We start from the raw sequence: 14,784 nt of genomic DNA, 5'->3' as shown, positions 1-14,784 counted from the left end.
TGCTTCACGGCCGCTCTGCTCGATGGTATAGATATTTCCCGCATCCATGCTTATGCTCAGAATTTGGATGATCGGAAACGACAGCAATACGAGAATCGTGATGGTGGTCAGCGTAAGAAGGCTAGGTCTGCTAGGCGACCTAAGGATTTTCCGGGAGATCCTATGTCACCATACCCTATTGAAAGTGTCTGACAGTTGCAAATGAGGGCTCGGGAATTTCGGGTTTTCAGAATCGTAGGGATTCAGCACAAATGAGGGCACCCCTCCGCGGTGCTGTCAATGCGGTAGAGCTCATTCTAGACAATGTCGTCAGGGGTCTAATGTATGCTATACATGCGGAGACCCTAGTCATTACATGAGGGATTGTCCTATAAATGGCAGAAGTGACATGGTTCAGCCCACCAGATCTATAACAGTCTCTTCCTCTTCAGTACGCCCTAAAGAGCGAGGCCCGCAAGCATCAGCTGGTAGAGGTAGAGGTAGGGGTGGAGCATCTAGCTCTGGCGGTAGTCAGAACCGCATATATGCTTTGGCAGGTCATCAGGACCCAGAGGCTACACCGGATGATGTGTGAGGTACTATGACTATGGGTAATATTCGATCTTATTAACGCAAATTGTCCAGTTAATATGATTAATATAAGATTGATTTGGCATTACATCTGAAGGGTTAAGGAAAACCAAGGCTAGCTTGAAAGAAAAGTATGAACCCGGTTATTAAGATTACAACTAGTAGGTGTCAACGCTTAGAAGATAGATTAATAGAATCGTAGATGACGAGTGGATTAGGAAGTAGTTTTAGGGAGGGACGACGTCCTGACCCCGTGAGAGCCTGATATTTGTTTCATTGGAGTATAGCCCGGGAAGATATATACATTTATAATTGATGAGTATGTATGTACATTTTGCAAGTTTAAACATTCGAGGATGAATGTTTCTAAGGGGGGAAGGATGTTACATCCCGCATTTCATACGTTAAAGTTTCGTCATAAGTAAATCGACGTAGACTCGGGAATGAGATTATTTTGAGATCATAAGCATTTATGCTATTTGTAACAAGTGATAAGTAAGTGTTATAAAGGTCAGAGGGTTAACGAAATGAAGAAATTGAGTATCGCCGAAGTTTGTAATTTTGGGATAAAATACAGTTCGAGCTATAATACCCGATAGTTATGGACCAGTACCATACAAGGTACCCTATGACCGTGATAATACGATGTATAAAGTGTATTAAGATAAGTAAAATTTTAAGTAATTTGACATAATTCTTAATTATGTGGGTAATTAGTTAATTATCGGGTAGAAGGATATTACCTAATTAATTAATTGGTTATAAGATAAAGTTAAAAACCCCACCCCCACGTGGCAGGAAGCCACAACTAAGACATATGACTCTTAGTCATAATGGCTTAGGTGGCTATCTAAAGTAATAAGCCATTAAAGTAGAAGTCATACAAGTTTGGTTTCATTTTTATACGAGTTTGATTTTCATTTGGACAGAGAATGATAAAGTGAGAAATCATATATCTTTCTTCCTAAATTCAAAGCATTTGAAAGAAAAGCAGTCGCTGAAACTCAATTCAACAAGCTTCCAACAAAATTTTTTGCGACCAAATTAATTCTAGCGAGAATTATTAGCACCTTAGCAACGTAAAATTTTGCGGTTCCAAAGGAGTATGGTGCAAACTTTTCCAAGAATATCATACGGATTTTTTCCTACTCCAGATATGTTAAGGCTAAGCCCTTCCTTCATTTTGGCATGATCCAAGTAACAATACGTAAACGTAATGCTATTTCATAAGTGTTTCTACACTTAACAGTTAAAGATGTCTTATTTGTGATGATTCTGAAAGGTTCTCCTCAAAAACCTTTATGGTTTTTATTGTTGATAGTTGGGGTTTTGGAATTGTTTCAATTCCACGCAACTCGTGAATGACTCTTTTTTTGCATATCCTACTTCTCGAACTGTATGATTTTTGTTAGATTTTGCTAACAAACAGAATAAAAGAGCATTTATATTAATGATATTGGATATTAATAAGTGAGAATATATGGCAGGTATGCATTATCTGCGTACTTTAGCTATTATGCAGCAATAAGAAATGTACAAACAGTAAATTCTACACGACAAATGTTTTCTGTGCAAAGCAAGGATACTTGTAATTTAGATAGGGCAATTACACATTTATCACCGAGCTACGGCCGGTTGGGAAGTTATACATCTACCACCGAGCTACGGCCGTTCGGGCAGTTACCACCGGTTGGGCAGTTATGTATTATTATTTACCACCGGTTGGGCAGTTATGCATTTATCACTGAGCTACGGCCGGTCAGGCAGTTATCACTGATCAGTTGGGCAGTTAACGTCACGAAAATGAGGTAACTAGAACTATTATATTGTAGTTTTATTTATATATACGAGATGGGTTTTACTCTATATGTTATGGCCCTCAACAGCAAGTCAGAAGTTATAAGTTGACTCTTATCTCTCCTAGAGATAGTATCTTATTATTATTACGTTTCATTGCTACCTTACATACTCGGTACATTCTTCGTACTGACGTCCCTTTTTCTGGGGCTCTGTGTTTCATGCCATGCAGGTGTAGATAGGCGAGGTGAGGACCATCCACTGTAGGCTGCCTTCAGATATCAGCTTTTGGTTGGTAGCTCCACATCTTCCTGGAGTATTGCCGAGTCACGTTCTATATATGTTACTTTATTTTATGAGGATTTCAGGGACCCTATCCCGACTTATATGGGATTTACCAGATGATGGTATACTCTTAAGGATAAGTTTGTGTATGGTAGCGTATCTGTATGTGTTTTTACCTTTATGGCCATGTTTTCTTAGAGGTTTTACAGACAGTGTCCTATGTATAGCTTTAGGTATGACATGCCAACGGCCTTGTCGGCCCCTATGTATCTATATAAATCTTTTTGAATTAGTTATGTGAGTTAAGTTCTAATATCATTAATTACATATATAGATGTGGCCTATCATGGCCTGTGACGAGTCTTATAGAAAAAAAAAGGATAAGGTACGTGGTACTCGGTTGAGTAGGAACCGGGTGCCAGTCGTGGCCCTCTGATTTGGGTTGTGACACCAGTTATCTTCGGTGTCTGGTGACCGAAGAAGATCAAGCTAAGATGAACGAGGTGGAAGCATCCTTCCTGTTCAACGAAGCACAACAGGCGTTAAATCGGGTAATTTTGGATGCCTATTTGCGACATCTATTATGTACTTAGATTAAGTCGTAGTTAATCGTAACTTTTTTCATTGTGCTTGCAGGCCTCGGTGCTTCATCACGAGACTTTTCTCCGATATTGGGAAGAGTTAAACCATCATGAGGTTGAGACTCGAGGGCTCACTGAGAACAGGGATGCTTACAAACTACTCAGTGAGAAATTCCAGTATGAGCTAGAGGTGGCTCGAAAGGAGCATGCCGACCTATTGAGCAGGTAAGAAGAGTATTTGAGGTTAATGACGATGAGTCAAATACGGTGGCTAATGGTCCGAACCCGTAGGTCCAAAAGAAACTTGATCAGATTGAGCAGCTCTAGGCAGAGGTGGATGCGTTAAAGGCCGAGGCTGAAGAATGAAAAAGAAACATGGACCGTTTGGCCTCGAAAAAGGAGACTACTTGGGCACAGTTGGCTTCGGCTGAGGCCCAGCTTCGAGCTGCGAAGGAAAAGGCCTTGGTGCAGGCCGAAAAGATCGAAAAGCTTCAATCTTAGCTAAATTCGGCTGTTTCCGATCGAGAAAACCTGGCCAAGGAGCTCGAGACGGCCAAGTCGGAAGCCAAGGTAGTTAAAGTCGACACCGACGAGATGGTAGTCGTTTATAAGGTCGATGCCAAGGCAGCTCAGGTTCGAGCAAAGGATATCATCGAGCACGCGAAATGTCAATCTCAAAGGGAGGCCCTCGAGGAAATTCATGCTCGGAGTTTCGACTTATCGACTGAGATTGAGAGTGCCAAAGAGCTCGAAGCCGAGGCCAAACAACTGGCCTTTCCCGAGTGGCATCATGCTGACCCAGAACACAACCAAAGGAACTATCTATTACTGACAGATATAAAAACAGAGGCCTATCAGGTTCCGGCGGGACCAAAACAGGGGGATTTGACAAATATTCCTTGATCTTATCAAAAGCTTCTTGGCACTCATCTGTCCACTTGATAGCGGCGTTCTTTTTCAACAACTTAAAAATAGGCTCACATTTGGTTGTAAGCTGCGAGATAAACCTGCTAATGTAATTCAACCTCCCGAGTAAACTCATGACTTCTGTTTTGTTCTTCGGGGGAGGCAGCTCTCGAATGGTCTTTATCTTGTAGGGATCTAACTCAATCAACTAACTATAAAACCCAAAAGCTTCCCAGAAGGAACTCCAAATGCACATTTGGCTGGATTGAGTTTGAGATTGTACTTTCGTAGCCTTTCAAAGAACTTTTTCAAGTCTTGCACATGGTAAGCTTGTGTTCTCGATTTAATGATCACATCATCAACATACACTTCAATCTCTTTATGCATCATGTCATGGAATATGGTAGTCATGGCTCTCATGTCAGTTGCCCCTGCATTCTTCAAACCGAATGGCATGACCCTATAACAATAAGTTCCCCATGGAGTTGTGAAGGCGGTCTTTTCTGCATCTTCTTTATCCATCAGAATTTGGTGATATCCGGCATAACAATCCACAAAAAATTGGATTTCATGTTTAGCACAATTATCAACAAGGATATGAATGTTGGGTAAGGGAAAGTTGTCCTTTGGACTTGCTTTGTTTAAATCCCTATAGTCAACACAAACTCTGATTTTCCCATCCTTCTTTGGCACTGGCGCAACATTTGCTTACCATGTAGTGTATCGGACGACCCTGATCACATTTGTACTTAGTTGCTTCGTGATTTCTTCTTTAATCTTATCACTCATGTCTGTCTTAAACTTCCTTTGTTTTTGCTGGATTGGTGAAAAATTAAGATGTGTGGGAAGCTTATGGACCACTAGATCGGCACTCAAACCCGGCATGTCATCATACGACCAAGCAAATACATCTTTGTACTCGAACAAAACTTGAATTATGGCATCTCTCGTCTTTTGTTCAGTATGAATGCTTATTTTTGTTTCTCTGGTTTCTTCAGGACTTCCCAGGTTAATTGCCTCAGTTTCATTTAAGTTAGGCTTAGGCTTATTCTCAAATTGATCAAATTCCCTTTTTATTTCTCTAAAAGCCTCATCTTCGTCATACTCAACTTCTTGATTCATTATTTCGAGATTAAACAGCTTTTTAAGATCTGGGCATGAATTCCACGTGCATGTCATGTATTTAAAGCCAGCATTATCGAAACTGAAAATGATAAGAAATTAACAAAAATTAGGGAAATAAAAAGATAGAATTTTACTACGAAAATGGAACTTCATTTCATTGAATATGAAAGGATAGAAGGGTTAACATCACAGCAAAGCAATTAAACTAAAATATCTGGATTACAACCCTTAAAATAATCCAAATACAGAAAAAACAACAAAACAGGCTACCAAGACTCCTTCCTGATGGGAAGAGGAGTTGCTTCCCAGTTGCTAAGCGAGGTATCTGGACCAATCAGTTGAACACTTGCACGGCTAGGGCCCTCCCCAACTTGAACCATATTGATCTCATAGAACATCTCCTTGAGACCCTGGCAAACTCCATCAATGTCATCCTGAGTAGAAGGATTTTGGACTTCTTCAAATTAAGGCTTGACAAAAGAGTAGGCAATGTGAGGGATTGGTTTGGACAGATTCCAACCATTCTTTTTGCGGGCCTTGGCTCTGTCTATGTCAGCTGATGTTGGTTTAAAGCCCAAGCCAAAGGTATTTTTCTTCGAAAATGGAGCAATGGGGTTCATAATTCCTTGTAGAGAGGATCCCAATCCTTTTCCTGGTTCATAGACGTTCCTCAACATCAGCGAAGCTACCATCATAGATGTGGCTGAAAGAAGGGGATGCAGAATTGGTTTTCCTTCTTCCACTTGGTCCACCTCAATCACCTCAAATGCTTGATATATGATAGATTCACATCCTTCCTTGTCCTCGATATATGGAATGGATGGGTCTTTATAGACGGATGAGTCATCCTCCCCATGAACAATAATTTCTTGCCCGTCACACTCAAATTTGACCATTTGATGTAGGGCGGATGGTACAGCTCTGGCCATATGGATCCACGGCCTTCCCAAAAAAAAAATTATAGGAAGTTTCCACATCTAACACTTGAAAGACAATGTTAAAATCAACCGGGCCGATTGTCATGGTGAGTTCGATTTCCCCAATAGTGTCTCTTTTTGAACCATCAAAAGCTCTGATGCTGACATTACTGGTTCGAATTCTGTTAGTGTCGATGTTCAGCTGTTGTAGAGTAGAAAGAGGACACACATCTACACTTGAGCCTCCATCAATCATGACTCCTTTTACGTAGTGCCCTTCACATTTGACCATAAGATGCAAAGCTCTATTGTGGTCAGCCCATTCCTCAGGCAAATCATCATCGCTGAAAGTAATTATATTTACTTCAAAGAATCTTTCAGCCATTTTTTCTAGCTAATTCACCGTTGTCTTTTCTGAGACATATGCCTCGTTCAAAGTTTTGATCAACACACGACGATGCTCTTCTGAATGCAAAAGCAGAGATAACAAAGATATCTGAGCAGGAGTTTTCCTTAGTTGGTCAATGATTGAGTAGTCTTGCAATTTCATCTTCTTAAGGAATTCCTCTGCTTCTTTTTCTGCAACGGGTTCTTTCACTGGCAAATGACTTTCCTGGCTTGCTTAGCTTTTCTCAATTCCTCTGGTGAATAACACCTTCCAGAGCGGGTCAAGCCCCCCATTTCACCTGTTTCTTCAACTATCTCTTTTCCTTTGTATGTCATGACAGTCTTGTTATAATTTCAGGGAATAGCTTTTGTGTTTGTCACTAGGAGTTGGGAAACAGGTCGGATCACGACTGGCTCTGTTATATTCCTCAAACCATTATTCGGAATGATCTTTTTAATGCCCCCGGGGATGTAAAGTTTTGGCCCACCCAATTGAACCTCAACCTTTTTTGTGCTTCCAGGAACATAGAGAATCATTTTTTCAGAACATGCCAAGTTCAAACTAGAATTCGCACCTTTCACCATCAATGGTGCCAATTGCGGCGGGCTCACTATCACTTTTGGTTCTGGCCCTATGGTTCTAACAACCATCTCTGTCTTGCCAGACTGCTTATAATCCCGATCATCACAAATCATCCCAATAAAATGTGTATTATCATGAGTTGGGAGCGGATTGTTTGTGATATTAGGAGTATCCTCATTGTTTGTTACCACAATTGCCTTTGCTTCAATCAAATTTTCAATGGCTTTCTTTAATGTCCAACAGTTTTCAGTACTATGCCCTTGGGTGTTAGAGTGATACTCACATCTTGCATTTGAGTCAAAACCTTTTGAATTTGGATTCACATAACGCGGCATAATAGGTTCGATCAACTTCAATTGCATCAACTTTCGAAATAGGCTTGTATACGATTCTCCAATTGGGGTGAACTCTTTCTTTGGCTCCTGTTCTCTCACATATTCTTGTCGGGGACGAAGATTATATGGTGCCTGAAAATTCGGCCGGAGTTGACGGGAGACTTGTGGAATCGGTGCCAGCCATTGTTGGTTATTGGGAGGCCTAGCATAAGCCTGAGCATTAAACACTGTGTATTGTTGCAGGGGAACTGAGTATCGGGGACCTTGAGGTGGATAATAATGTTGAAGAGAATTGGATAGTCCTTGTTGGAATTGCACATAAGAAGGAGCTATTCCTCTTTGAACTCCCCCAAACCCGATCCTTCCTCCTTCTTTTTTCGATTTCTGAAACTGCCTGACCTACTTTGAATTGCTTGTGTGGTCGCCTTAAGGGCTGCCTGACTCACAATTTTGCCCGACTTCATGCCATTCTCAACTATTTCACCAATCTTAATCGCCTCAGCAAAAGGTTTACCAATGGCGGCCAGCATGTAATGGAGGTAATCAGGATCCTGAGCTTGGAGAAAATAGTCAATCATTTCTGCCTCTTTCATTGGTGGTTTGACCATAGCAGCCTGCTCTCTCCACTTGATTGCATATTCTCTGAAGCTCTCTGTTGGTTTCTTATTTATGTTGACGAGAGAGGAGCGATCTGGCACTATATCAATATTGTACTGAAACTGTTGGACAAAATCTTGAGCCATGTCATTCCAAACGTGCCAGTGAGAGATGTTTTGATCTATGAACCACTCTGAAGCAATTCCTGTCAAACTTTCCCCAAAATAAGCCATGAGCAATTCTTCTTTGCCTCCCGCTCCCCTTAATTGGTTACAATACCTCTTCAAATGGGCAACGGGATCACCATGCCCATCATACTTGTCAAACTTGGGGGTCTTGAAGCCGGGTGGAAAATGAACATGGGGAAACATGCATAGATCGTTAAACGAAACACTTTTGTGGCCCCCCAAACCCTGTATGTTTCTCATGGTTTGTTCCAAGCTCTTCATTTTTCTGGTCATTTCCTTTTGTTCCATATTCTTTTCGTGCTTTTCGATCTCAATTGGGAACACGTTATGAGGAGTATGCTTGTATGAATCTGGAACCTTTAAAGTCAGTTTTGGAGAGTAATGTTGGGCATCATGAGCATCCAGTTGTGGATCATTATTGGACTTTTGAGCAAGAGCCGGTTGAGGGACAGTGAAAGTATGGACAATGGGTATAGTAGGTGGGTCATTTTTGAGAGGTGCGATTAGAGGACGTGGAATGGAGGTACTGGGGATAGTGGGAAGGTTAATGCTCGGACTGAATCCAGGTTGGTACAATGGGTTACTTTTTATGGAGATAGGCACTTGAGTGGCAACTGACACATTATGAAGATTATCCGAAGGCCCTATGGGTAGTGAGGGCGGTGCTTGTCCATTCACCCAGGCTTGGTACATCTCTACCAATTGTTGCTTCAACACTCTTCTTCAACCAGTCCTGAACCTTGTTCAACCAATTGTCCATGGACATCATCATTATCTGACTCATTCTAACTGTTGTTTGCCATTCTACTTTTTCCTTTTGATCTCGTGTTGTAAGGGTGAGTCGCCAGTTTAAACCACAAACCAACCACCTCTGTTTTACTTTATCTTTTAAAATGACAAACAACAAACGTGTTAGAGTTAGACATTTTGCAGATATTAATCACACATTATATGTCATGCACCTAATGCCATTTTCATTTCTAAAATGATCTTGGAAGGCTTTATGTTTTATCCCGGCTTATTAATTTATTGGTTTATTTTCATCTTGGATTTAATGGGTTTTTTTTCATTTTTTTTAGATTAATTATGGTTATGATCGCATCCGATGAGGATTGCCTACGTATCATGACGCCGCATGAATCAGACCATTACGTAGTTCAGGGGAAAACAATAATAGTAGTTTTTTTTTTTTAACAAAACGAAATAATACAATAACAGAAAGGACATTACATTGAAAATGACTTACCAAACTCTGACAAGACTAAAAGACAACGATTTTAAAGATTCAACAATGACTCAAACTAAAACATAACTACTACATGAAAAGTTCTAACAACTACGACTATAATTCAACTCCACAATCTTTTTGCTTTCAAACACTGGAACATCTGCTCATGGTGGGGCTTGCCCTGGTTGACCCCCTAATGTACGGTACATCCTTTCTAACTCTGCTGCAAGATGACGGGAAAAAGTAGGTGCATGCTCCAAAAACTTCTCATAATCCATCCCTTGGCAGTTCACATAACTTTGAGCGGTATAAACAGCTAAATTATGGACTTGCTATTTGAAGTACTGGAAACTCTGGTCTCGATCTTGTAACTGCTGCTCGCGAGTGGTGGTTATCTCCCTTATGTGGCCCTCACGATCTAAGGCTGACTCCAACTGATTCCGAAGTCTAGCCTGCTCGAGTCTCGCCTGAGCCATCTCCCTATCAAAATCTGCATGCTGGTATTCTCTATTGTACCTTCTCATTTCTTCCAACTGTGCATGGAGCTGAGCTTCTGAACGTACCCAATAGGCCTTCTCTCTCTCGAATTGAGCCCTCTCTTCTTCAAATTTTGTTACTTGGCGATCCTTACTTGATTCGGCCTTCTCATTTAGCTGTACGATCTTTTCCTTGGCTTTGTCCAACGCCTTTTCAGTCTTTGCCAAGAGGGAATCATAATGTTGCACCTTTTCCATCAGATTGGCAATGGTTCTCTGGTCTTTCCAACTTCTCACTGGCACTTCAGAGGCTTTCTTCATCTGTTGAAGTTGAGCACGAAGGGCTTCATTTTTGCGGATCAGACTCTTCTTTTCCCCTTCGGCTTCTTGTTCTTGCAAGTCTTTCTCAAAATTGAGGTTTCTTAGCCTTTCTTCTAAGGCATGAATAGTTGTTTTGTATCCCTTTTCCCTTTCACCCCAGGCCAACCGTTCTTGGATTTTATCATCAAAGGCTTGAACATGCGGCCTTTTTGTGGGCCTTTTAGGCTCTGGCACATCATCCACGCGAGACCTCTTCCCAAATCATATAGCATAACCCGGATCTACCTCACCTCTTGCAGGATCTGGCACCTGAGTATCATCTTTCAAGTAGCGACAACCATTCCAAATTTGCTGGATTAAAGCTTCGGGGAGTGGGGCTTCGGGGTGTAGCTCAATCACTTGCACACTCAAATCTTCATCCTTAGGTACTACTTGGTACCTTCCTAGCTGTCTTAGAACTCTGTGTGGCGCATACGGCTGGACACTTCTCAAACCCAACAACAGCAAATAACTTTTTAGGGCCGACATGTGTATCACCTCTCTTACCGGGAGCCATACCAAAGTCCACTCAATTTGACTTGCATTTAAAGATCTTAGGTGGGATATCCAGGCTTCCACCCCTTCTGGAGAGTTGTAATCTTTTGCTCTTTCTTCGTAACTCTCAATGAAATTGTCCTTGCTCGGACCATAGCTCATGAACTTGGGTTGATGTCGGAGATGCTCAATCAACAACATTTGTAACAAAATATTGCACCATTCAAAGAATTTTGCCCCGGACTTGCACAAAGTCAACACCCGATAAATGTCTGATAGAATGATCGGGGCAAGAGTGTGATGTTCTTTGGTAGTGAGGACCTGTACAACCCTGGCTATGCGGGTATCAATTGTCCGCTCCTCGTTTGGGAAGACCATAATTCCCAGAAACGCCACTATGAAGGCGAAGCGACGATGAATCTTCCATGTGTCTTTGTTCTGCTTGTTGGTAAGGCCCTTTTCATGCATTTCAAACCCATTTGGCTGCCCGAACCTAGAGTACAAGAAGTAGAAAGAACAACACCCTTCGACTACGTTAGTCTTTCTAATTTACTTACTGATGTTCAGAAGATCGAAGAATCGGTGTACAGAAAGAGCCCTTAGGAATATGAGCTCCTGGTTTCTCAAATCCCTGCCAAACCCGGAATATCCAGCTATCTCTTCTAAAGTTGGAGTTAGCTCAAAATCGGAGAAGCGAAAGACATTGTGAACGGGGTCCCAAAAAGTCACTAGTGCCTCAATCAAATCATCTCGTGGTTTAATTTTCATAATATCTGTAAGGACTCCCAAGTGCTTGATGACCCATTTCTGACCATCTTCTCTTAAATCATACCACCATATCTGAAGCTGAAGTGGAGCCTCGTCTACAACTGTGAATGGTGTGTTCTGGACAGTGCTCATTTTGTACCTGTGGGTGGTTAAGGTTAGGGTTGACACTAGTCTCAAGAGACAGAACCAATGCACTCCTTTTGCAAAAAAATCTTTTGTAAATAACTCAATTTTAAGAAAAAACAACGAGAAGGGGGGCTATTTTTGCAATTGTGACCGAAGAAAGGGTGACTATTTTTGCAACTATGGCCCCTTCTTACTTTCAAGGATAGCTTTAGGGCCGGGGGAAGGGCATTATGGTCAAAGTGATTCCCAATTGACAGACACGTCCGTTCTTGCGAGAACAGCCTTTCAACAATTTTGAAGATGTTCTAAGGCTATTCTAACAGGAACGATTTGGGATTAACCGAAGCTGGGTCTGCTTATTTGTTTTTTAATTAAAAAAAATACTAGACACATTTCTTTTTTTTTTTAAAGTTATTTTATAAAAATGGGGCCGAACCCTATGAAGGTTGCCTATGTATCTCACATCCGATGAGAATCAGACCCGCGTAATTCGTAAATATTTCAGGAATAGGATGACACTTTTTTTTGAAAAAATCAGGCTTTGTTTTGGGGTAAATACTGAGATTTTCGAAAATCGAGTAAATTTTCTCCCTCATATTTTCTTCTTTTTGGTTTTCCCTCAATATTTTTATATTTTTATTTTATTTTAGAAACCGGTCAACATGCACAAACCAAATCAAACATAATGCACAAGTAGCACATAAGATGCATCAGGATGGTTTTGTAATTTCGGGTACACCTGTCCTAGATGGACCCAACCCCTGTGTTGAGTCCCCAAAGTCAAATGCACATGATGCAAACAAATGTTCCTACTAGGGATCCGGCATGAGGCTATGTTATTCTAGGTTTAAATCCTAAGGGGAGTGTTTTAGACCTGGCTTACCCAAGCGGACAGCTAGAGCCGAGGTGGGGGTAACGTACCGGGAGCACAAAAGTCTACCCGGCCTAGTTACTGACCCAGCCTCGTTCTAATTGGTATGACTTCTAACAGAAAAGTGGGCCACGCGCACGTGTGCACCATAAATTCAGAAGACTCAGAAGGGAGGCGTAAGAAGATAATTTAATACAGTTCAAATAATATCAAAGCGGTAAATAAGCGACAATTAGCACATGAGACCCAAAAATACATTAATAACATCAAATCAATAAAGCCAAGTATAAATCGTCTTATAAGCTCGAATTCTGAACCCTGAACCAGAAGTTCTGGGTTCTTGTCCCCAGCAGAGTCGCCAGAGCTGTCATACCTCTTTTTTCTCGCAACCCTTATTACGAGGTTGAGTTAGAAGAGTTTTTTCAATTAAAGTGACATTTTGAAAAGGGATTATTTATTATTCAGAGTCGCCACTTGGAATTGAGTTTTGGTGTTCCAAGTCACCTTTTATTGAATCCCTTATCAAAAGGAAGATTTGACTCCTAATTTATGGTCTACGAAAACTAGAAAATAGAGTAAGGAATTCTGTTGACTGAGGGGAAGGTGTAAGGCACCCCTCGAGTCCCGTGGTTCTAGCACGGTCGCTTTATTGACTAATGTAAGGCTTAAATTAATTTTTAGCTATTCTTGTATTTTATTGATTATGGCTTATTTATTACCGCTTAATTAATTATTAATATTTTTTAATTGTTTGGACCCAGATGCGATACGCACACAAGGTATTTCTTTGAAGTTAGATATTAAACCAAAGTACGGAATGTACACATGGTTAAGATATAATTATTTTAAATTGAAAGGTATAACGACGCGGGAATGCGCACATGATCCTTTTATTATTTAAGAATATTGATCCAAGATTCAGGTATGAACACATGGGCTAATATTTAACGCGCGTGTAAAGCTCTTCTAGCTATTTTAGAGTTATTTTAATTTTTTGAATTAAATGTAAGGACATGAATTATGGATATGGAATTGTTGCACTATGGTTTAGCTATCAAGTCGTCCACAATTGTAGAACCAGCTACAACTTAATAAACTTATCTTTTGAATTAACACTAATTACAAGTAGAGGGAAAGAATGATAATGGAGTGAAAACTAACCACTTAAAGGATTATAAAACTATTAAAAGTCAACTAAAACAAAGTTTGAAATTTGTTTGGCCAAAGGATAAAACTAGCGCTAGGAACTAACTCAATTTGACTAAGTTATTTTGATAAGAAAACGAACTTTACTACACCAAATACTACAACCCCAAATGCATCACTGTTACCATTACATAGACCGAAACCCATTTAGTCCTAATTAAACTCGATAGCCTAATTAATTCATAGTAAATACTTATGCATCATCTTACGCAAGAAAATATAACACATTAATCTAAGCAATATTAGGAAATGAGCTAGCCAACAAAGATCCAACGTATCACATGGCATGGCATAAAATAAATACTAAATCAGTGAATGAGAAATGAAACAGATAGTCGATAATCCAAATTTACGAATTAAATATGCTAAACGAGACAAGAACGAAATAAGCACACCATTGTATATACATATATATGAAGAAAGCCAGTGGAACACAATTATATTTTATTGCCAAAAGAACACAAGAGAACAAAAATAACCAAGAACGTTTTCTTTATTAATTAAAATGGGATGAGAAAAGAACCTCAATGAACACTGGTGCAAAATATATAGACAAAAAGAAGCTTCTTGCGGACTAAGAAACTCCAACGTGACCTCGACTCTTCCTCTCGACCTCTGCAGTTTGTTTTTTTTCTTTTTCTTTTCTATTGTTGCTGGGTTTCTAATAATTTGAAGGTGTCTTTTCTCTTTTCACTGTTGCGGCTGCCTCACTTTAGCTACTCCATCTCGTTTTTCTTTCTTCTCAATTTGTTTTTTTTTCGTCCGTCCTCTCCATTTCATTGCCCTCCTTCTCTTTTTTTCTTTTTTCTTTTGTGTAGTGTATGGATTTGTTTTATAGTACTTAAAAAAATTAGTGATTGTGAAGTGGTGTAAGATCATGTATATGCTGAGTATGGGATCGTGTGTATGTGGGGGTGAAAGAATTGGGGACATGGGGGGTTGGGACGTGAGGTAGTGATTAGTTTTATTATATAGGAATTAAT

The 14,784-nt window shown here is 40.3% G+C and overlaps 1 protein-coding gene across 1 annotated transcript; it reads right to left on the bottom strand.

Annotated features, from left to right (window-relative positions):
* Nucleotides 1-7,815: 7,815 nt before the first annotated feature.
* LOC138905970 (uncharacterized) lies at nucleotides 7,816-8,229 on the bottom strand. The gene has a single exon (XM_070194484.1). The coding sequence runs from the start codon at nucleotides 8,227-8,229 to the stop codon at nucleotides 7,816-7,818; it is 414 nt and encodes a 137-aa protein (XP_070050585.1).
* Between the last annotated feature and the right edge of the window lie 6,555 nt (nucleotides 8,230-14,784).

Source organism: Nicotiana tomentosiformis, chromosome 2 (assembly GCF_000390325.3).
Source record: "Nicotiana tomentosiformis chromosome 2, ASM39032v3, whole genome shotgun sequence".
Classification (NCBI taxonomy): domain Eukaryota; kingdom Viridiplantae; phylum Streptophyta; class Magnoliopsida; order Solanales; family Solanaceae; genus Nicotiana; species Nicotiana tomentosiformis.
This window is presented reverse-complemented; position numbering and strand designations above follow the sequence as displayed.